This window comes from Haliotis rubra, unplaced genomic scaffold, assembly GCF_003918875.1.
Source record: "Haliotis rubra isolate DU_JTF1 unplaced genomic scaffold, ASM391887v1 Scf988, whole genome shotgun sequence".
Classification (NCBI taxonomy): Eukaryota; Metazoa; Mollusca; class Gastropoda; order Lepetellida; family Haliotidae; genus Haliotis; species Haliotis rubra.
This window is the reverse complement of record NW_025767732.1, coordinates 204,416-230,162: the sequence shown is the minus strand read 5'-3', so window position 1 is coordinate 230,162 and position 25,747 is coordinate 204,416. Positions and strand designations below refer to the sequence as shown.

At 43.1% G+C, this 25,747-nt stretch overlaps 1 protein-coding gene across 1 annotated transcript; it reads left to right on the top strand.

The window, feature by feature from the left end:
• Positions 1–24,978, top strand: LOC124265615 (cytochrome P450 4F6-like). The gene is made up of 11 exons (XM_046700402.1): positions 1–296; positions 1,991–2,138; positions 2,455–2,636; positions 4,291–4,415; positions 11,697–11,759; positions 12,070–12,193; positions 15,604–15,733; positions 16,682–16,811; positions 17,482–17,760; positions 19,342–19,407; positions 24,647–24,978. The coding sequence occupies exons 1-11, from the start codon at positions 108–110 to the stop codon at positions 24,756–24,758; spliced, it is 1,548 nt and encodes a 515-aa protein (XP_046556358.1). The 5' UTR covers positions 1–107; the 3' UTR covers positions 24,759–24,978.
• The last annotated feature ends 769 nt before the right edge of the window (positions 24,979–25,747 follow it).

The following is a 25,747-nucleotide window of genomic DNA, read 5'->3' as shown; positions in this document are numbered from 1 at the left end:
CACTGACCTGCAGCGTGAGCAGTCTTCGGCTGAAAGTGGGTCGCACAGACCTGTGTCCCAGTGTTCAGTCATTGGGTTGGGAGGTTGACAGACAGAGGAGGAAAAAGATGGACCTTCTGCAGGTTACATCTCGTCTCAATCGTAAATCTGTTGTCAAGTCTGTAGGGACGTCTGTTCTCCTGTACGTTACGTACCGAGTGATCAAGTTCCTGATATGGTATAGGCGTTTATACAGCTTCTTCAACAACTGTCAGGGAGTCAAGGACTTCTCCTGGAGGACAGGCAATCTGCATTTGGTGAGTCAGTTTATCTCGCTCTTGGCCATCGTTTGCTTTGGAACAAAGTCATCTGAGATAGTATACAGACAGTTTTCTGTTACTGTTGCTCTTTCTGCATCGCCGTTTATTTTTGCAGCGTAACCTGCTTCTCATTCAGTCACCGCTAGTCAAGATAGGACGAAATGAAGTTGTCATTACACGTCTGTGTCCGTTCATGCATAGTATATAGGATTAATGATTACGAACTCATTCATGCCAGTAACTATGCAGAGAGTATTAGGTGTGACTAGTTTAAGACTAAGCAATACATGGAAATATAGAGCATAAAAGTTTACGCAGCTAAGATCATTCAAAACATCATTTTATTACCCAGCTTTCGACATTGTTACAGCTAGGACAGGATGACAATTGACTCGCGGCCAGTGACATTATGAACAGCCATTATTTCACTACTCGTGTCTATGCCGTGAGCATGCATGCGTCTGTGAAGGGTCACCCCTGTGAAGCTCAGTCAACTGAGTATCTGTTAGGGACAATGTATGTTACGCAATATGATACACCACTGTGTAAGATCTCTTCTCACACAATAGGCTGCGTCTATAAAAATAGCTGCGTCTCACATGCCGGGGAAAGATATCGCTATGAAAATGCTGATGTCATGTGTAGGTTCACAGAGCGGACAAACCTCGCAGCCGAGGTCACGCTGATTGATTCAACCCGCATCGCAGCGACATGTCTGTGACAGCTATATCTGGTATATATAATGATTCAACGTACACAGATACAGTCCCCATGGGTTCAAATGAGAACGATGAATGATTAAATAACTCGAAATAGGGATAGGTGCACAAAACATAAATACGACACATGGTCCTGAAACCTCTGTACCCAACAGGATCTGAAATCTGACGTTTTATGATCGATCCCTGAAAACGTTGTTTAAGAAACTATCATGTAACATTGTTCTATTTTCACGCTTCACATCGAGGGGATAATACACAGCTGGTGGAACAGCGCCGACCGTCGTTTGCGCCTGAAGTGCGTGCCGGCGCTGTTCCACCAGCCGTGTGTCACCCCTCGGTATGATGCGTGAAAATAAAACAACAGAGGTTTTGCCAAATACAAAAATATCTCTCATTGATTACACAAACATCACAGGGCTTGATTCGACCGCACACCCGTTTTGTACGGATACATCGTCATCCACTTGTGTCAAGATCTTTCAGTTGAGACTCAAACTCGAGTTTCTATCGACTTGCAGCAAAAACAAAAGAAAATTGGTAGGTGTCATGAGTGGTGCTCGATAAGCCAATCATCCACGATTCGGTAAGAGTTCCTCTCGTTCCCCCACCCCAAATAATATTTATAAATATACTAAAATTATTAACAAAACTTAACATAACAATTACTAGAGAACACACAAAATGACTAAAAGTCCAAAATTTAAGTTAGGGTTGGGTTTAGAGTAAGGTTTAGGGTTGGGGGAACGGAAGGAACTCTTTCCCATGATTATGTCTACATTAAGTTTTTAAACGATTGCATGCGCGGCAAAGCAGGCGGTTGGGGTGCAGCGAATTGTCCGGCCTTGTCATGATGTATTGTACTGTGAAGCTTTTTGAGTCGGGAGTCATCTCAAAAACAATATTTGTTCTTCTTTATCCCCGCAAAGACACGAGGGCCTGTTATTCACCGAGGTTGTGTATTTGTTTCAGTTCCCTAAGTTGTTTGAGAAGCGTGTTGCAGTGGAGCAGGACTGGATGAAGAGATACCCCAAGTACTACCGGGTCTGGATAGGGCCCTTCAATCCAGTCATCAGGGTCTACCATCCAGACACAATCAGAGCCATCATCAAGTCCACAGGTGACCATAAAATTACTCCGTTTTGTGTGTTTTGAAATACGTTTCAACGATATCGGAATTGCGAGTTGATTTTCATCACTTTGTTCTTTTTCGGTAGTAAATTGATGAAAATGTTACTTGGCAAATTGGAAATTCTGTGCTAAAACATCTTACCTTGAGTAAATGCCCCTGCAAATCCATAAAATTCCCTTTGGTTGTGTACTAATAGTTACAGGTGTGCTTCGTTTAAAGAGTAATGTTCCAATTAAAAATAAATTTCATTATACAGAAACAAATTTAAAGAATCTTGACCCTCTCGTTGCAATTGTACTTATAGAACCCAAGGCAACGGGATTCGGGGGACCATATGCAACGTTACTGCCCTGGCTTGGGGAGGGTCTCCTGGTTGCTGGGGGACAACGCTGGTACCGATCTCGTCGACTCCTTACCCCCGCCTTCCACTTCGACATCCTCAAACCCTACGTCGACGTCTCCAACAACGCCATTGACACCATGCTGGTTAGTTGAGACTTAATACATACCTCTACGTCACCCCAATAATTCAAATATTACAATTTTATTATGGGGTTGAATCCCAGATCTTTATAAATTTAAATTTGGTTTTTATAGTCCTTGCTGTTTTAACGCCAGTCGCCTGAGACATAATTACGCCCCTTGGACACGCCAGGATCTTGGTTCGAATGCCGGTTTATGTTCCTAGGTTCTTGTTCCTTGTTAGCACTATACCCTTCATGAGTTTTACTAAAGTGGTAAACGTCTTAGACCTTAGGCTTTCGGGGCTTCCTCCCACACGCTGTTACGCGCTGATATAATTGAACCAGGTTAAAAACCGGCGTTGATCCAAAGTCGCTGAACTCCTTCCCATGAGGGCCAGCGACTCTACACTCAATCGAGGGTGTCGTGTTTCTGCAGTGAGTTTTCTTAATCGAAACTCTTGCACAGAAGCAAGAAAGGCAAAGCCAAATCGCTTCAGAAAGCTGACACTTGATTGGTTAAAGTTGAAGTTATCGTCAGATCTCCATAGAGAAGCATTGCATAAAAGTAACAGATATGACTTTAATAATACTGACGCTGCGAACATCACAGTGGACCGTCTATCGAATGAAATCAGAATAAAGGTTGAGTCATGGTAAACATATACCTAAACACATGTAAATGTTTTGATGCCGTTTGTATTGTTAAGAATCAAGATAATGCGCGTTCAAACAATTAATGAAGTTTTCATTGCATGAACGCGTCTGTTAATGTCCCGTACATTTCAATGTCAGTGGGACTACGACAGTGTACCTTTTAGGTATACATATTTGAATATTAGATTACAAATTCACTAGATATTCAAGTACACCAGCTGGTGTCATTGAGACTCGTGGTTATATGACACCAGTATTCCAGGCTCATAATATAGCATGCCAGTTTATTTTTATTAACAAATTTAATTTGTCATTATAATATGTGATATATTTTCATCGTGTCTGCGTTGTGTCGTCAATAAACATGCCTCCGGATAAACTGAACTACTCGTTCAATTTCCTAAACATGTGTTGACAATCAGCTGAGAATATTTGCCGTATGTATTGTGTGCCCTGCTGCCCTGTCTGCGGTATTGGTAATACTTAAATTGCGGTGGCAGTAGGCAATGATAATTAGTACACTCTTGTGGTGTTAATTACCATGTACCATGATTATATTTATATAATCTGTAAGCAACCAATATTCAAGTTTAGATTTGTATCATTATTTTTTGTTCTTTTTATTTATTTTATTTATTTTTTTGGGGAAGGGGGGGTTCATTTGTGTCTTAAATTCTATTTGTCTTCAGAATGGTCGTGATGATGTTATGTATAGTATGTTAGTGAGTGAGACTGGTTTTAGCAATATCCCAGCAATAGGGGTTTCACACATTGTACCCGTGTGCGGAATTGACCCCTGATTTTCGGCGTTGCGAGCGAAAGCTTTAACCGCTGGACTACCCCACCGCCACGATGTTGTTCTAAGGAGCTAGGGATGACGAACTGCTTAATGTGGACGGTTTTACCAGGCCTGGGAAAGGGATCAACCCAGTGGTTGAATTTTGTGACACTGAAGATTCCCCATGTGGTTACTTCGTATGTGACGTGGTGTAAGCATTTACATGTCAACATTTGGTTAACAGGAGAAGATTGACAAACACGTGGATGAAGGCACCAGCTTCGAGTTGTTCAACATAGTCGGTCTCTGTACATTTGACATCCTGTTGAGATGCGCCATGTCGGTAGAGGAAAACATACAGCAACAGGGGTGAGTAGAGGATATGTGATCGATAAAAATAAGGTTGAGTACTGGGAACTTTTGACTACTATAACATTGGTGTGGGAGGGAATTCGACAAACCACAACAGGAGTAAGTACGGGGCACTTGAAGGACCACAACAGGAGTAAGTACGGGGAACTTGAAGGACCACAACAGGAGTAAGTACGGGGAATTCGACAAACCACAACAGGAGTAAGTTCGGGGAATTCGACAAACCACAACAGGAGTAAGTTCGGGGAATTTGAAGGACCACAACAGGAGTAAGTACGGGGAATTTGACAAACCACAACAGGAGTAAGTTCGGGGAATTTGAAGGACCACAACAGGAGTAAGTACGGGGAATTTGACGGTCCACAACAGGAGTAAATACGGGGAATTCGACAAACCACAACAGGAGCAAGTTCGGGGAATTCGACAAACCACAACAGGAGTAAGTACGGGGAATATGACGGACCACAACAGGAGTAAGTACGGGGAATATGACGGACCACAACAGGAGTAAGTACGGGGAATATGACGGACCACAACAGGAGTAAGTACGGGGAATATGACGGACCAAAACAGGAGTAAGTTCGGGGAATTTGACATAGCACAACAGTAGTAAGTTCGGGGAATTTGGCAAACCACAACAGGGGTAAGTACGGGGAATTTGACGGACCACAACAGTAGTAAGTACGGGGAATATGACAAACCACAACAGGAGTAAGTACGGGGAATTTGACAACCACAACAGGGGTAAGTACGGGGAATTTGACGGACCACAACAGTAGTAAGTGCGGGGACTTTGACAAAGGGACTTTGACAAAGCACAACAGTAGTAAGTTCGGGGAATTTGGCAAACCACAACAGGGGTAAGTACGGGGAATTTGACGGACCACAAAAGTAGTAAGTTCGGGGAATTTGACAAACCACAACAGGAGTAAGTGCGGGGAATTTGACGGCCCACAATGGGAGAAAAGTACGGGGAACTTGACGGCCCAGAAGGGGAGTAAGTACGGGGAATGTGACAAACCACAACAGGAGTAAGTGCGGGGAATTTGACGGCCCACAATGGGAGAAAAGTACGGGGAACTTGACGGCCCAGAAGGGGAGTAAATACGGGGAATGTGACAAACCACAACAGGAGTAAGTTCGGGGAATTTGAAGGACCACAACAGGAGTAAGTACGGAGAATTTGACGGCCCACAATGGGAGTAAGTACGGAAAATTTGAAGGACCACATCAGCAGTAAGTACGGGGAATTTGACTAACCACAACAAGATTAAGTACGGGGAATGTGACGGACAACAACAGTAGTAAGTTCAGGAAATTTAATGGACCACAACAGGAGTAAGTTTGGGGAATTCGACAAACCACAACAGGAGTAAGTTTGGGGAATTTCACAAACCACAACATGGGTAAGTACGGGAAATTTGACGGACCACAACAGGGGTAAGTACGGGGAATTTGACAAACCACAACAGTAGTAAGTGCGGAGAATTTGACTAACCACAACAGGAGTAAGTACGGGGCATTTGACGGACCACAACAGGGTTAAGTTCGGGGAATTTGACAAACCACAACAGTAGTAAGTGCGGGGAATTTGACAAACCACAATGGGAGTAATTACGGGGAATTTGACAGCCCACAATGGGAGTAAGTAGGGGGAATTTGACTAACCAGAACAGGAGTAAGAGGGGGAATATGACGGACCGCAACAGGAGTAAGTACGGGGAATTTGACGGACAGCAACAGTAGTAAGTTCGGGAAATTTGACGGACCACAACAGGGGTAAGAACGGGGAATTTGACAAACCACAACAGTAGTAAGTGCGGGGCATTTGACTAACCACAACAAGAGTAAGTACGGGGAATTTGACAAACCACAACGGGAGTAAGTGCAGGGAATTTTACGGCCCACAATGGGAGTAAGTACGGGGAATATGACAAACCACAACAGTAATACTTTCGGGGAATTTGAAGGACCACAACAGGAGTAAGTACGGGAATTTGACGGACCACAACAGTAGTAAGTTCAGGAGGAAAGTACGGGACGGAATTTGAATTTGACGGACCACTACAGGCATAAGTACGGGAAATTTCGAATAACACGAGTGACGGACCACAACAGGAGTAAGTTCGGGAATTTGACAAACCACAACAGGAGTAATTTCGGGGGAAGTTCGGGGAACGGACCACAACACGAGTAAGTAATGGGGAAATTTGACAAACCACAACAGGCATAAGTACGGGGAATTCGACAAAACACAACAGTAGTAAGTTCGGGGAATTTGACTAACCACAACAAGATTAAGTACGGGGAATTTGACGGACAACAACAGTAGTAAGTACGGGGAATTTGACGGACCACAACAGGAGTAAGTACGGGGAATTTGACAAACCACAACAGGAGTAAGTACGGGGAATTTGACCACAACAGGGTAAGTACACAACAGACCACAACAGTAAGTAGAATTTGACAAACCACAACAGAGTAAGTAGGGAAATTTGACGGACCACAACAGAGTAAGTACGGGGAATTTGACGGACCACAACAGGAGTAAGTACGGGGAATTTGACAAACCACAACAGAGTAAGTACGGGGAATTTGACGAACCACAACAGAGTAAGTACGGGGAATTTGACAAACCACAACAGTAGTAAGTTCGGGGAATTTGACAAACCACAACAGGAGTAAGTACGGGAAATTTGACGGACCACAACAGGTAAGTACGGGAATTTGACAACCACAACAGTAGTAAGTACGGGGAATTTGACAAACCACAACAGTAGTAAGTGCGGGGAATTTGACTAACCACAACAGAGTAAGTACGGGGAATTTGACGGACCACAACAGAGTAAGTACGGGGAATTTGACAAACCACAACAGTAGTAAGTTCGGGGAATTTGACAAACCACAACAGGAGTTTGACAAACCACAACAGGTACGGGGAATTTGACGGCCACAACAGGAGTAAGTACGGGGAATTTGACAAACCACAAAAGAGTAAGTTCGGGAATTTGACGGACCACAACAGGAGTAAGTACGGGGAATTTGACGGCCCACAATGGGAGTAAGTACGGGGAATTTGACGGCCCACAACGGGAGTAAGTACGGTCAATGTGACAAACCACAATATGAGTAAGTATGTTAAATTTGACAGACCACAACAGGTGTATGTACGGGTAGTGTGACGGACCACAACAGTAGTAAGTACGGGGAAGTCGACAGACATCAGTATGAGTAAGTACGGGGAATTCGACAGAGCAAAAAGCATAAATGCTGAGGCACGCTGCAACATGAACGTATGGGGGAATTTGACAAACACAATATTTAAGTCATTAGTGCGAACGCCTCGCAACTCTCAAACATAATAGAGTAGTGGTACCCATCTTAACTCGGTTGCTCACTATGCTTGCTGGTGCCATCACTGATTGTAGTCATTTGATATATTTACAGCATTTTGCCCTATTTAACTCAACAGAAATGTTCACTCTGACATCATAAAGTAAAAGTACACTCACCCACGAGTTACCTCCCTTTTCCCGCGCAAACAGTCATGTGACCAGCCTTACTTGTCACTCACTCCTGATTATTTTTTGCCCATGCACCTGGCTCTACTGTGAAATCTGAAGTGTTTCCAGCGGGGAGGTTGGGAGGGCTTGACCTCATGAGTCAGGATAAGTATAAAATATCAATTTTACTTACAAAATTACATATATTTCCTTATCCAGACAATCTTTTCTTACTTCCCTCTTAGACAAGTGAATCTTCTAGATTCATGTGGATTAAGATATACTAGTATCTTCATTTTACTAGTTGTCTATGACTACCCATAGATTATGATAAGATCGTTATCATAAATGAGTTGCAACCCCTTAACGTATCTTTACCCGTACAGAGTCTTAATCACTGATGCTAGCCTAGTCTAGACTGCGCGCATGGACTTTCAAACTAGAACATTTCCGTAGTAAATGTTATCAACAAGTCAACGTGATAAAGGGTGAGATTTCCAACTCAGCGCCTTTGTGGAACAGCTAGTTGTTGTGCTACAACACGAGGCCGAAACTGGTGAATGCCGGAGACGTCTTCGGTGGCTATGTCTCGGAGGTAGTGGTTGGCAAACACCGTATCCGACTTCCAAAAGCAGCACTCCATAATTGATGATATTGAGCAATTTTCATGCAGAGCGAGTGTTGACGCCAGTGCTCTGACTTCATGTGGGTTGGAAGCTCTCGGAGGTTCTAGTCCTGCTGCTTTATAGGCTCTCAATAGGACGGCTCTCATCCAGAACGATATTGTCCTTCTTGAGACTTCTGCTGATGTCTCCGTCGACAAGGGGATGAAATGCTCTTGAATTTTCTTCTCCTTGTTTTAGTCTTTTGAAGATATATTTTCAAAGCTCTGACAGGACACAAGGATTAGTCCTTGGTGTCCTCTGGACCGAGGATCGTAGATAGCGCTGGTACATGGAACTGTCTATCTGGTTGACCAGGTAGTTAATTCTTTGCAATAAAGTCCCATCTAAGTCCTAGATGTACTGCAGCACGGTGCCCCGTGTCGAATCTAGTTCGTCAAAAATCCAGCGCATGTACCTCTGACATTCGAGCTGCCGTGGCTAGGGCAAGTAGAAACAGATGTTTTGTATGAGTAGCTCGAAGGTTGTCTGTTCTAGAGGTTCGTAGGCATCACTCATGAGATGTCGTAGAATTACGTTCAGATCCCAAGCGGGTGCTCTGAATTTATTTTGCTGGTCTTCCAGTTTAAAAGAGCGTAGCAGAGCAAGTAATTCAGGTACTTTCGTCAACTTGATGCCTGACTTCATAGTGACGACTGTACTAATGGCTGCCAGATATGTAGATAGTGTCGAACCTTTCAGATGTCTAGTGTATCTAAGGTGACATAGATATTCCGCCACTTGAGGATGAGAAGCTTTCATAGCTGTGAAGCCTTTCCGCCTTGCATACTGTTCAAACTTCTGCCATTTGTCGTCATACAAATTGCGAGTAGATCTGCGTAACGCTAAGGTTACTGCTTTCGCTGCTCTGGCAGAGTACCCTCTTTTCTTTAGACAAGTTTTGATACGGTCCACACATGTAGCTGGAACAATGTTTGTTTCCTGTGGACTTGTTTGGTGTGCGGATGTGTGAGTAGTTTCGGCCATTCTGGTAGATTGAGGGTTGGACTTCCGAGTTCTTCTATTAGATCTAGGAACCAGACTCTCACTGGCCAATAAGGCGCGACCAAAGTCAGATGTAGCGCCTGTGTCTGTTTGATCTTCAACAGTACTTTCGGTAGTAAGCTCGGAGGTGGAAACGCGTAAGCGTTTAGTCCTTCCCCTGATATGCTCAGTGCATCTGGTACTGGTGAAACAAACGTCGGTAGGTGTTTGTTGAACCTCGTGGCGAACACGTCTATGCATGGGGATCCTATTTCCCTTATGATGAGCCGAAATGCTTCTGGATGGAGCATCCATTCCGTGGGTGACGGGCGAAGTGGTCGGGAAAAAACGTCTGCTAGTACGTTATTGGCTCCTGGTATGTGACACGCCTTTATCCAGATGTGTGCATCCTCCGTGATGTTGAACAACTGGAATGTGAGCTGAAGTAGGCTTGGCGATCTTGTTGAACCTTGCCGATTTATGGAGAATGCCACTGTTGAGTTGTCCGTGTGGACCATCAACATTCTGTTGATCAGCGAGCTCGACCATAGTTCTAAGGCGTTGATCACAGCTTTCATCAGATTGATGTGAAAATGCTGTTTCTGACCACTTCCCTGATCCTACTTGGTTGTTGAGATGCGCACCCCATCCTTGTAGCGATGCATCTACGTAAAGATGTGTGTCGAAGGCCTGCTCTTGTAAATAGCTCCCTCCGCAGACATTCGACCTGTGAGTCCACCTTAGTCCTACTGGCTTCAATCATTCCTATCTCCTAGTCTCATGTCAACACGCCGTACATAAACCTCTTCTATTGTACAAACCAATACCCGCCATGTATATATTTCTCCTTGTGCAAATGTTGTGTATCATTTGCTTGATAACGGTGTTAGGATCTACACCGAAACATCGCAACTACTACTGCAACAAAGAAGTTGTCTATCCATAAAAAGTGTTCCACTTCATCATACCAGCTTCTAAATGCCACTTAAGGAAGCAACGCAATATGTACAACGCAAGGTGGAAGAACATGGCTTAATGCATGACGGGCATTGGGGGTGATGATCAGCCACTGATAGCCGGAACCTGCAAACACTGCAAGATTTCATGAAATGTAAACAAGTTACATTACGATGAAAATACGTCATAAAATACAAATAATATCTTCAAAATGTTTACATATAATACAAGCTAGTTATAGCCAAATACCATACACAGCGTAACTGCGATAAATAGGATCTAAATATAAAGGATATATGCCGCATACGGGACTCCAGGGCTCGCGCAACCATCCGCTTGGGAGAAAAGGGAGAGAGTGACAAGAAAGGCTGGCCGTATGACTGTTTGCGCGGGAGAAGGGAGGTAACTCGTGGGAGAATGTAGTTTTACGTCCGCTTTAGGGAACTACAATTCGTATAGAAAAGGGAGATCAGCAAAGATCATGAGTCAGGATAAGGGAAAATATTATTGTTAAGAATGAGGACATTCTGCTGAGTACTTCAATGTGTGTTCGTATTATAGATAACCGCATTTAGCATGATATAATATGTTTTTTTTCTGGAAGCCGCGTTGACTAAGTGGGTCAGGTGGCAGACTTTGTGTGCTGGCGATTGGGTGCCTGACTCTATGGATGTGGATTCGAATCACGGATGAGATTCAACCTAACACAAGTACCAGAATCTGTACATTATACTGAGAAATTGCCATCCCAAATATACCATGTGTTATCCCATTTAACCACTTTCTAAATGCCATTGTGTATTCATAGTATAATACGACCGTGAAGATACGGGCTGGAATTGATCTTCAGTAACCCATGCTTGTCATAAGAATCGACAAACGGGATCGGGTGGTCAGACTCGCTGACTTGGTTGACACATGACATCGTATCCCAATTGCGTAGATCGATGCTCATGCTGTTGATCACTGGATTATCTGGTCCGGACTCGATTATTTACAGACCACCGCTATATAGCTGCAATATTGCTGAGTGTGGCGTAAAGCTAAACTCACTCACTCTCTCTATCACTTACAGTATAATACGCTTTCAACGGTTGATTGGCGAATGCTTATTTGAGGGAAATAAATCGTTAAAAATTGTTGAATTTAACAGCAGCATGCATTTGTTTCAGACTCACTCACCCATATGTGAACGCAGTTAATGACCTACTCTTCCTGGTTACAGATCGAAATATGTAAGTGTGCGGGTATACTGGATACCATACATTTAAATGTAGACGGCATCTATTTGTGGGGTAGCATAGTGATTAAAGCGTCCGCTCCTCACGCAATGTGAGTGAGTGAGTATGTTTTTACGCCAATTTTAGCAACATTACAGCAATATCACGGCGGGGGAACACCTGAAATGGGCTTCACACATGTACCCATGTTAGAATCGAACCTGGGTCTTCGGCGTGACAAGCGAACACTTTAACCCCATTGACCCACCCACCGCCCCAAAAACTTGTAGAATTGGCGCAACGGTGATAAAAACTACTGTTTCAGGAACCCATGGCACTTCCTTGACTTCATCTTTTACAACTCGTCCTCTGGGAAGAAGTTTAAGAAGCAGTGTGACTTTGTACATCGCTGGGCGGAAGACATCATCGAGAAGAGGCGACAGACCTTGGTCAGTGTCTTACTAAAACAAACAAAAACAAAACAATTTGTATGATACATTTCACAATAATATCCAGAGACGGAATGGTCCTCCATAACATTGTACTGCATGTAACCTAGTTCTGTGTTCTACTACTGGATTCTACTCTCTATACATCATCGGTTTATGTTTAACATTGCCCTCATTGTACGATGTAAATAACATTGTCCTGTGTTTAACATTGTACTATGTAAATACCACTATTGCACTATGTACACAACATTGTCCCATGTTTCACGTTTTACTATGTGAATACCACTATTGCACTATGTACACAACATTGTCCCATGTTTCCCGTTGTACTATGTGAATACCACTATTGCACTATGTACACAACATTGTCCCATGTTTCACGTTGTACTATGTGAATACCACTATTGCACTATGTACACAACATTGTCCCATGTTTCCCGTTGTACTATGTGAATACCACTATTGCACTATGTACACAACATTGTCCCATGTTTCCCGTTGTACTATGTGAATACCACTATTGCACTTTTGCACACACAACATTGTCCCATGTTTCACGTTGTACTATGTGAATACCACTATTGCACTATGTACACAACATTGTCCCATGTTTCACGTTGTACTATGTAAATACCACTATTGCACTATGTACACAACATTGTCCCATGTTTCACGTTGTACTATGTGAATACCACTATTGCACTATGTACACAACATTGTCCCATGTTTCACGTTGTACTATGTGAATACCACTATTGCACTATGTACACAACATTGTCCCATGTTTCCCGTTGTACTATGTGAATACCACTATTGCACTATGTACACAACATTGTCCCATGTTTCACGTTGTACTATGTAAATACCACTATTGCACTATGTACACAACATTGTCCCATGTTTCACGTTGTACTATGTAAATACCACTATTGCACTATGTACACAACATTGTCCCATGTTTCACGTTGTACTATGTAAATACCACTATTGCACTATGTACACAACATTGTCCCATGTTTCACGTTGTACTATGTGAATACCACTATTGCACTATGTACGCAACATTGTCCCATGTTTCACGTTGTACTATGTAAATACCACTATTGCACTATGTACACAACATTGTCCCATGTTTCCCGTTGTACTATGTGAATACCACTATTGCACTATGTACACAACATTGTCCCATGTTTCACGTTGTACTATGTGAATACCACTATTGCACTATGTACACAACATTGTCCCATGTTTGCCGTTGTACTATGTGAATACCACTATTGCACTATGTACACAACATTGTCCCATGTTTCACGTTGTACTATGTGAATACCACTATTGCACTATGTACACAACATTGTCCCATGTTTGCCGTTGTACTATGTGAATACCACTATTGCACTATGTACACAACATTGTCCCATGTTTCACGTTGTACTATGTAAATACGACTATTGCACTATGTACACAACATTGTCCAATGTTTCCCGTTGTACTATGTGAATACCACTATTGCACTATGTACACAACATTGTCCCATGTTTCCCGTTGTACTATGTGAATACCACTATTGCACTATGTACACAACATTGTCCCATGTTTCACGTTGTACTATGTGAATACCACTATTGCACTATGTACACAACATTGTCCCATGTTTCACGTTGTACTATGTGAATACCACTATTGCACTATGTACACAACATTGTCCCATGTTTCACGTTGTACTATGTGAATACCACTATTGCACTATGTACACAACATTGTCCCATGTTTCACGTTGTACTATGTGAATACCACTATTGCACTATGTACACAACATTGTCCCATGTTTCACGTTGTACTATGTGAATACCACTATTGCACTATGTACACAACATTGTCCCATGTTTCACGTTGTACTATGTAAATACCACTATTGCACTATGTACACAACATTGTCTAATGTTTCACGTTGTACTATGTGAATACCACTATTGCACTATGTACACAACATTGTCCCATGTTTCACGTTGTACTATGTGAATACCACTATTGCACTATGTACACAACATTGTCCCATGTTTCACGTTGTACTATGTAAATACCACTATTGCACTATGTACACAACATTGTCCAATGTTTCACGTTGTACTATGTGAATACCACTATTGCACTATGTACACAACATTGTCCCATGTTTCCCGTTGTACTATGTGAATACCACTATTGCACTATGTACACAACATTGTCCCATGTTTCACGTTGTACTATGTAAAACGACTATTGCACTATGTACAATAACATTGTCCCATGTTTCACGTTGTACTATGTGAATACCACTATTGCACTATGTACACAACATTGTCCCATGTTTCCCGTTGTACTATGTGAATACCACTATTGCACTATGTACACAACATTGTCCCATGTTTCACGTTGTACTATGTGAATACCACTATTGCACTATGTACACAACATTTTCCCATGTTTCCCGTTGTACTATGTAAATACCACTATTGCACTATGTACACAACATTGTCCCATGTTTCACGTTGTACTATGTAAATACCACTATTGCACTATGTACACAACATTGTCCCATGTTTCACGTTGTACTATGTAAATACCACTATTGCACTATGTACGCAACATTGTCCCATGTTTCACGTTGTAATATGTAAATACCACTATTGCACTATGTACACAACATTGTCCCATGTTTCACGTTGTACTATGTGAATACCACTATTGCACTTTGTACACAACATTGTCCCATGTTTCACGTTGTACTATGTAAATACCACTATTGCACTATGTACGCAACATTGTCCCATGTTTCACGTTGTACTATGTAAATACCACTATTGCACTATGTAAATAGCACTATTGCACTATGTAAATACCACTACTTCGCTATGTATATACCACTATTGCACTATGTAAATACCACTATGTACACAACATTGTTCCATGTTTCTCATTGCACTGTGTATACAGCATTGTCCCATGATTCACAGGGCGGTGGGGTAGACTTGTGGTTATAACGCTCACTCGTCACGCCGAAAACCCGTGTTCGATCCCCGACATGGGAACAATGTGTGAAACCCATTCCTGGTGTCCCCCGCCGTGATATTACTGGAATATTGCTAAAAGGGATGTAAAAAATAACCACTCATTCACTATCATGTTTCACATTGGACTACGTATACAACATTGTCGAATGTTAAACGGTTTACTATGTATACAACATTTTCCCATGTTTCACACTGGACTATGTATACAAGACTGTCCCATATATAACAGTTTACTGCGGATCTACACAACATTGTCCCATGTTTAACATTGTATTATATATACAGCATTGCCCTTTGTTTATTACAGTGTTATCAATACAACGGTATCCTGTATTTAACATATTGTATACACAGGAGAGAGATGGACCCCCGAAGACCCGCTACCTCGACTTCCTGGACGTCCTGCTCAGTGCCAGAGATGGTGATGGCAAGGGCCTCACCCCGCTAGAGATCAGGAATGAAGTCGACACGTTTCTATTTCAAGGTACAGTCACTAATCATGTCGCTGTTTATTGTATTGTACTGACTGACTGAGTTTAGTTTTACGCCGCTTTTAGCAATATTCCAGCAATATCACGGCGGGAAACACCAGAAATGGGCATAACACTGTTGCCCATATCGAACCCGGGTGTTCGGCGTGACGAGCAAACGCTTTAACCACTAGGCTACCCCGCCGCCCCTGTATTGTATAAAACGCTTTTGAAATATCGTGAATAGTCTCCCAACATACTAATTAACATGCGCACGCACGCACACGCGCACGCACGCACACACACAAACAAACACACGAAATCATACCTGATTTCATTGTTTTCTACAAAAGCAGCCAATAACTACCCTGAACCCAAAATCAGCGCAGTTGCATATAGAAATTCAGTCATGGTCGAGCTCGGGTTGTGACATCATAGTGACGAGACGGACGCCATTTATGAAGTGATTTCCCGTTATTCTCGGTATGTGGAAGACATTGTATTGTCTTTACGAGAAGGGACGTCATATGGTGTTTGTTACCAATATTGCATTGAGGATGCTGTCCTTCCTGATGCTTGTTTTAATATGCTTTACAAATAACTTAAACCCATCTTTGGTTTTAATTGTACATCCGATTTTTAGCCACTGGTAAAACCAGGTGTTGCAAGTAATACCGTGTTCATCTGGCAACAAGCAGCCTTGTTGAAAGCAGTCACAGTTTGATGAACATTGTTCTGGAAACTATTAGTCAAATTTGAAATTTGCCTCATATTTTCGTTTATTAACAAAGGTATAAATGCACCGGATGTAATCAGAAACTTTATGTTATTGCCTTATCTTATAAATAACTATACACTTACCTATACACACATAAGGAACCATACGATGTGTTTATATATGGAGAACATGGGTCTTACTTTTAAGTAGTTGTTTTGGTGTTTCCTTGTGTTTTCCTTTCCAGGTCACGACACAACGGCCAGTGGGATATCATGGACGCTGTTTACCATGGCCTCCAAACCCGAGTTCCAGACCAGGATCCAGGAGGAACTGGACATTCTACTGGATGGAAGAGAATCCAAACACATCACCTGGTAGGGCACATTACCTCGCAGGGCACATCACCTGGTAGGGCACATCACATGGTAGAGCACATCACATGGTAGAGCACATTACTTGTAAGGCACATCACCTAGTAGGGCACATTTAGGACACATCAACTGGTAGGACATATCGCCTAGTAGGGCACAACACCTGGTAATTCACATTAGATGGTAGGACACATCACCTGGTAGGGCACGTCGCCTGGTAGGGTACATCACCTGGTAGGGCACATCACCTGGTAATCCTCATTATCTGGTAGGGCACAACACCTGGTAATTCACATTAGATGGTAGGACACATCAACTGGTAGAGCCCATCACCTGGTAGGGCACATTACTTGGTAGGCACATCACCTGGTAAACTTCATTTTTGGTATGTCACAACACCTGGTAATTAACATTAGCTAGTAGGACACATCACCTGTCAGAGCACATCACCTGGCTGTTAGAGAAATGCTATTGGGGTTGGTGCTGCAACTAACATTTTCGTTACTGTGAGCAGAACACACAGCTGTTCCCATTTTGTTAGAAATCCATAAGAATGTCAGTTGCAGATCACCTTTCCGAAGAGGAATAGCCTGTACATGTCGTACTAATATGGGTTGGGTTGGCGACGACTGATTGGTAAATGAAAAGTGAAATAAATCTGTATATGTTACAGGGATGACATCCCCAAGATGGAGTATCTGACACGATGTCTGAAGGAAGGGATGAGGTTCCACTCGCCTGTTCCGCTGGTCAGTCGGAAACTGGAACACCCCATGGACATCGACGGGAAGGTCTTTCCAGTAGGAACACTCATTTCACTGGGGATATGGAATGTTCATCATAACCCGGAAGTGTGGGAGAACCCGGAAGTGTATGATCCTGATCGGTTTCTGACCGAGAACATCCAGAAGAAAGACCACTATGCATATATCCCCTTCTCCGCTGGCCCGAGGTAATACTAAAATTTAGTTGGCAATTACGATAACTGAGTGAGTGAGTGAGTGAGTGAGTGAGTATTTTTACACAGCTTTTAGCAATAACCCGGCGGGGACACCAGAAATGGGCTAGATATTTTGTACTCATGTCGGGAATCGAATCCGGGTCTTCGGCGTGAAGAGCAAACGTTTTAACCACTAGGTCTGTAAATAATCGAGTCTGGACCAGACAATCCAGTGAGCAACAGCATGAGCATCGATCTGCGCAATTAAGAACCGATGACATGTGGGAACCCAGTCAGCGAGCCTGACCACCCGATTCCCTCTTGGGTAATAAAGTGTACTAGCCACATGAAGAAACTGTGCACACAGAAAATAAATTCCTTCAGAATTGGAATACAACACAGAAAAGACGAAATGATGTAGACACTTTATAAGCTGAAGTATCGGACCACAACAAAATGTCAAAATGTCAAAACACCATAAACAATATCCGTACCGATGACGTCAGAAGTTCAAAATCGAGTAGGGGGTCACACGACGAAGTCAGAAAGTCAACAACGGGTATGACCACCATGTGCGTGAAGCACAGCCGTGCATCGACGACACATAGAGGCTACCAAATGAGCATTGAAGGCCTGGGGAATGGTCTGGGACGTGGTCACTACCGTCTGGAACCTGTGTCCGAGATGAGTCACCCGAATCCATTTGTCCTGTCTTGGCGTCGTTACGTCGGGGGCGCCCAGAACGTGGGTGGTCGGCGACGTCATTACTGTTTCGATAACGCCTGACCAATGCAGATATCGTGATACGATGGCATTGGAAATGTGCTGCCATCTGTTGTTGGCTCATTCCTGCTCGAACCATTCCAATGGCTTCATGACGTTGAGCAGATGTTAATCTTGGCATGATGTGCATGTGACTTCTCATGTGAATTTGTGAACGTTTGAATGACATAAGATCAAGCTTTCGACAGTGACAGCAATTTCTGAGTCTCACATGTTGTGTACAGCTGCACGGGCCGCACGTGCAGTAACACATTGCAAGTCCATAGGCCACCATCAACGACGTCACGTCGTCTGGCACGTGCATGAGCGTTTGATTGTCTCCAATACTTACTATGTTCACACCTGTATTTATGTATAAAGACGCTGTGTGCCTATGTTTATATTTTTGTGTGCACAGTTTCTTTATGTGGCCAGTATATTATCTTACCTTATCTTATGATGTCACAATGCTAAGATCTCTGTCCCAGTGGTATTAGAATTTGCTTGAATCGCGGAAAGCGTCATCACACTGTAGACCGTTTCTATCAGTTTATGTTGGAAAGAAATAAACAGAATACTAAACTGGCTTCCCTGAAATACCATTTGTATAAAACTCGTGAAAAATTTAGTACCAGATCATTAACTCGCTTAATAAAAATGGTATTATACGGAAGGTCGTTTAATATCTTCTATGAATAAGTAATATCATAAATTCATTAGCAGTTTTTGCCGTAATAGATTTGTGACGTTTAACTTCCGCTGGACATTTTAAGAATAAAATGTAACATTAAATGAGAATGTGAGATTGTTCATTATGACTTTTCTTTTCAGAAACTGTATCGGGCAACATTTTGCCATGAACGAGGAAAAGATCATGCTTTCAAGAATACTTCACAGGTATTCAAGAAACCTTTCTCTCTTGACATAAAGTGCACGAAATCTCCTTAAAATAAATATGTTGTTATTGGAATGGGGTTTTTTAATGAGGTTATTTTTATATATTTTTCCTTATCCTGATTCATGCTATATTGCTTATCTCCGTTCTGCTTTCGACGGTTACGTGGAAACCTGAAGCCCAAGTTCCCTAAAGAGAACGAAAATCACACGCCATGAGTTGCCTCCCTTTTCCCATCAAACGTGTCCCATGTGACTAAAGCCAAGCTCTCATTACTCTCTCCTTTATTGCCCAAGCAGACAGCTGAGCGGTCACTATGGGTCCCTTTTGCGACTAATATCTTTCCAATTTCGGCCTATCTATCCAAATTAAGGCCGTTAACTGTATTGAGGCTGGTTAAGAAAAAGAGATCTTCTGCATCGTCTAAGAAATCATCTACGTCGAAAACAACATCATCACATCATTCATCTAGATCTACTAGACCATCAAAGTCTCCCAGTGAGACTACATCGTTCAAGAATGTATTGACGGCATTAGACGATATAGACACATTGCTACCGGTTCTCGAACCACAGATAACTGTGATAACTTCACAGAAGACGACGACAAGTTAAACCTCAGGGTTTGGGAACCCTAGCTCGCAAAAACAACCATGAACTGTTTCAGCGTCGAGGAAAATGCAGCCATCTCAACGTAGACCTTCCTCCACACCATCAGGGCTCGCAAACCCATAGATCAACTCTACACGATCTACGGAAGGGTTAGTGAACCCGTTGGTCAACAATAAACCAGCTTCGTCTCAGTCTACTGATTGTCCTGATTGTCTCTATACAATTCGTGAAAGGGTTCGCGAACCAGTCAACCAGCAGTCAATCTACTGTATCTCTACCTGCCCAGAGAAATATAGAACCCGCGACTGCATTCACGAACCCATCTATGCAGACAACCTCAAATAAGCAGCGTCATCATCAAAGCAAAACAGCTTCAGCTACGTCACAAGCGTTCGCGAACCCTCTAGAGAATGCCAGGCTACTGTTGGACCGGGACTTTGTGTCAAACATTACCAGACAAGTCGTTTTAGCCATGCAATAATAACAACGTTCAACGGAATCACATATTCCTCACAGCCACTCTACTCCAACGGAATCTATCAGTGACTCCATTCAAGACGAAGCAGCGGCCTCATGTGTGAGCGACCATGAAATGGAAGATGACCATGAAATGGAAGATGACCATGAAATGGAAGATGCATCCATATATACAGACTCAGAGGTCTTATCATGGATAGCATACCGATAGCATAATCCCAGCAGAGACCTACTGCATTGTAGAGGAAGACTTAAAAACGCTAACTATCCATCCTATAAAGCCAATATCGCAGGTCCCACCTAACCTCAAGGGCAACATACTCCGGCGTTACTGGGAGAAAATTTCCCTTACACAACATGGAACCTTCTTTCAGGCGCAGGACATAGATGACGACTTCCATCTCCTTGGCGACGCTAAGTCACGCAGCTATAGAGTGGAAGATAAAAAGCTGGCAAATCTAGACACGAGAAGGACCTTCTTCGGGCTGACTAGATCCCAGGCTATCAACGAATCTTTGATCAACAACTTCCAGAACCCTAAGACAGAGACCATCGACTCGCTGTTAGCAAAAAACGCTGTGCAGATCCTAGACCAACGCGGTCTCACTCCCAGCGTTTATTCTCCAATTTTCCCAGTACCAAAAAAGAACTCATCTACAATATGAAGCGTCTCAATCTGGACTATTTACTAGAACCGGACAAGTTAATGTTGCTGCACTTACCACAATTGCGACATCTAATCAGACCCAACGACTACCAGCATAGATCTACTAGATGCCTACCTGCACATCCCTATACATCCGGGCCTCGAGGAAGTATCTGCGCTTCCTGTATAAAAGGCAGCACTACCAGCAGAGGGTCCTCCCCTTGGCCCAGTGGCTATTTACACGTGTAACAAAACCCATCATTGCGTTTCAACATCAAAGGGGCAGGGTACAGGCGCATCAATTAGCAGATCAACTCAGACGTCAACTGCATTTTTTTATCCAGTTACTAACGCAACTGAGCTGGCTACGAAATGATATGAAGTCGGAACTAGAGCCATCACAGGAGCTGAAGTTGCTAAGCATCAAGTTCATCACCACAAAGAACAGCATTGTGGTTCCAGAAGACCGATGCTTAAGCATACAGGCATGTCTTCAAGCAGCTCTCAACTCACCTCTAGAACATGGCAAAGACTACTCAGTCTCCTCACGTCACCACAGGGCCTAACACGCAGAGGAAGATGTTGCGACCACTTCAACACTTCCTACGACCTCATCTCGACAGTCTGCAGAAGATATCCATCCCTCAACACCTGAAGTCGTACCTACTATGGTGGACAGACAATTCGAATGTCTGCGACAGGACTTATTTGTAAGAGCCAGCCTACAACCTACATCTCTTTGTCATCTCTACAAGGATGGGGAGCGCACTTCAGCGAAGAGGTTGCATCTGGAACTTGGTCACTAAAAGAAAGAACCTTGCACATATATCAAGTGGAATTCAAGGTGGTTAGCGAGGCAGTTCAACACTGGACGCACCTACTGAGGAATCAAATCCTTATGATTCACATGGACAACTCAACAGTAGCCTTTTACATAAATTTCCAAGGCTCAATGAGATCAGGGCCTGTACTGCAAATGACGTTCCAACACTTCAAGGAGCAATGAACGTCTTAGCCGACGCCTTATCCAGACTGGTCCAACCATCACCCACAGAGTAGATGCTTCACCTAGAAGCCTTCCAACTGCTGACAGTAGATCAAGCCCGTCCTCTCATAGATCTGTTTGTGACAGGCTTCACTCATCAGATTGCGGCGTTCGTCTCACCAGTACTAGATCCACAAGCCTGGGCCCTCAACACTTAAGCCATCTCTTCGGAGGAACTGAATGCGTACGCATTTCCGCCACTGATCCTGTTTTTCGTTGCGCCCTAGTGGCCACCGAGAACTTGGTTTCCAGACCTTCTACAGCTCTTAGGAAAGCCAGCACTACGCCTACAAGATTGGCCGAATCTACTTATCCACCCTCACACAAACAACATCACTGCAACCAAACAGTACTACGGCTACACGCATGGAACGTATTATGCACTGTTGAAATGAAGAGGGTACTCCTTCAGAGCAGCTAAGGCAGTTACACTGGCCTTAAAACGATCAACTTTGAACCTCTACGATGATAAAAGGAAGAGTTTGGATCAATTTGCTGTACGCAAGGAATTTTCGGCCGTGAAAGCTACACATCCTCAAGTAGCAGAGTACTTATGTCATCTGAGAGCTACTAGACAACTGAAGGGATCTACACTCTCAACATACTTGGTGGCGATCAGCTCTGTTATCACCATGGATACGGGAGTTAAACTCACCAAAGTACCTGAACTCGTTGCTCTGAGAGGTCCTTTAAACTAGAATAGCAGCGGAAATTTAGAGCTCCAGCATGGGACCTTAACGTAGTGCTGCAACATCTTACCAGTGACGACTATGAGCCACTGAGAGACAACTTTTGAGCTGTTAACTCAGAAAACATTATTCCTCCTAGCTCTAGCTGCACCGGCTAGAATGTCAGAAATACATGCCCTCCACTACGAACCACGTTCGACTCCGGAGCATGCTGCAGTCCACCTGGGTCTCAGATGGGACATCATTGCGAAGAATCAGCTACCTCGTCAACCGGGTAGACAGTTCCACGTACCAGCACTGTCTTCGGACCTTGGACCACACGATACGGACGATCTGTCCCTGTGCCCAGTCAGAGCTTTAAAAATCTACTTAGAACGGACTGCTACAGGAAGGAGGAAGTTCAAGCATCTCATTATCCCGCTATCACCCGCCATGACTATTGAAGTCTCCCGAACTGCTATCTCATCTTGGATGAGAGCTGTCATCCTACAAGCTTACAAAGCAGCGGGGCTAGATCCTCCAACCCACACGGACCCGTGAAGATCCGGGGTAGAAAAGGTCTTCAGCAACCCATGTGCTTGCCATAAAAGGCGACTATGCTTGTCGTAAGAGGCGACTAACGGGATCGGGTGGTCAGTTTCGCTGACTTGGTTGACACATGTCATCGGTTTCCAATTGCGCAGATAGATGCTCATGCTGTTGATCACTGGATTGTCTGGTCCAGACTCGATTATTTACAGACCGCCGCCATATAGCTGGGATATTGCTGAGTGCGGCGTAAAACTAAATCACTCACTCACTCACTCCAACCCACACGAAATTAGAGCTTTAGCCTCGACACTCGCACAACATGGGAACTGCTCTTTATCATCCATCATGGAAGGCTGCTTTTGGAAATCGAACAGTGTTCGCCAACCAACATCTGCGACACATTGTTACCTGAGATGTATCTGGTATCCACCATTTCGGCCCTCTTGTAGTAACACAACAACTCCAATTCCAGCCAGACGATGAGAAACTCATGTTGGCTTGTTCACGCCAGGCAACTGACCCATTGCCACTGGTAGAGAGTCCATGTTCCCAGTCTAACAGGATAAGTCAGCGTATGGGTGATTTAGACTCAGTTTCGCTAATAGTCCTTACCTTAACATATGGATCGTTCTAGATAACTAAAATACATTAATTTTGCTTCCTCATTCATGCTAGAGAAGGTGGCCCTGCGGATGTCATCAGGATATTTTGGAAGCTGCAGAGAATAGTTCCCAGGGGGTATGTGAGCAGACGCTACTGATCAGAAAAGAGAACAGTCACAGTGAATCCCGTCAGGTGGCTGACCCCACCACCTATTCCGTCGGATTCAATAAGCAATATAGCATGAGTCAGGATACTGACAAATATGTAATTTTAATGATAAAATTGATATTTTATACTTAACCTGACATGATCTAAAGGCCCTCCCAGCCGCCCCCTCTCAGCACTACAGGCTTATTCAGGAGAGAGTGATGTGAGCTGAGCTTTACTCACGTAGGGCCCTTTTAGCGGGAAAAGGGAGACAACTCGTGGGTGAGTGATTTTACGTTTTCTACAGGGAACTGGGGATTCAAGTTTCTACTTAACCGTCGAAAGGAGAAGGAAGATAAGCAATATAGAATGAGTCAGGATAAGTATAAAATATCAATTTTATCATAAAAATTACATTTTTGATTAACCTCGGTGAATTTATTTACATGTTTGTCTTCATTGCCCATAAAGCATTACACTTTGATATTTCAGATATACGTTACAGGTAGATTTAAGCCACAAAGTGGAACGAAGGAATGCCGGCGTGATGAAGTCAACTGAAGGACTGTGGGTGTTCGCTAGACACCGACACAGTACATCATAGAGAAAACGTCAATTCAAGACAACATACAGTCATCCAAGGACACACATTCCATTATGCTTAACGGCAAAATATCAAAACAATAACACCAGGTATCAACATTCTATTTCCGTGACCACGTGACCATGAACGTGGATTATCATTCACATTATGGATTAACATTGACTTGTAGTCAATAATAATGTTTTATGTCAACTATAAACACGATCAAATACCGTATGGATAAAGTAATCGTTTGTCATTGTTGAAATCCGTGGAGATCCGGGTTAGAATTGTTTTTCAGCAACCCATGCTTGTCGTAAGTCGACTTACCCAATTGCGTAGATCGATGCTCATGCTGGATTGTCTGGTGCAGACTTGATTATTTACGGACCGCCGCCATATAGCTGAGAATATTGCTGAGTCGTTCTCTTTGGGACAAGGAAATAACCCCACGCTCTCACAAGTTGTGTAAAATACATCTTGCTGAGCATAAGTTTGATTTGTATCACTTAGTCTATAATAGACAAGACACGACACATGTGCTGAGACACGAAACAGGAAAAAAGTACCTTGGATTGGCTTTTGAGCGGGAACGGTGGGGTTTCTTAATGGTTAAAGCACTTGTTCGTCACTCTGAAGACCTAGGTTCGATTCCCCACGTGGGTATAAAGCCCATTTCTGGTGGCTCCTGCCGTGATATTGCTGGAATATTGCTAAAAGCGGCGCAAAATCATACCCATTCACTGAAGCCTAAGCGTAGCCCAATTTGTCAGAATATATCCCATTCTATAAAGAAAACAGTGAGTGGGACGCTTGACTTCACTGATGACACTGAATGTGTCAATTATAATCGTTTTGCTACAAAAAAATATATATGGTTATATTAAATTTTCAAAATTGTATTGACTTTATTCGTGAAAGTTCCACGTAAATGATTTTCACAATAAAAAAGAAGAAGAAAATAAGTTCTTTTTCCTGTAAACGTGCCCTTTAAGCAAAATATTTCATAT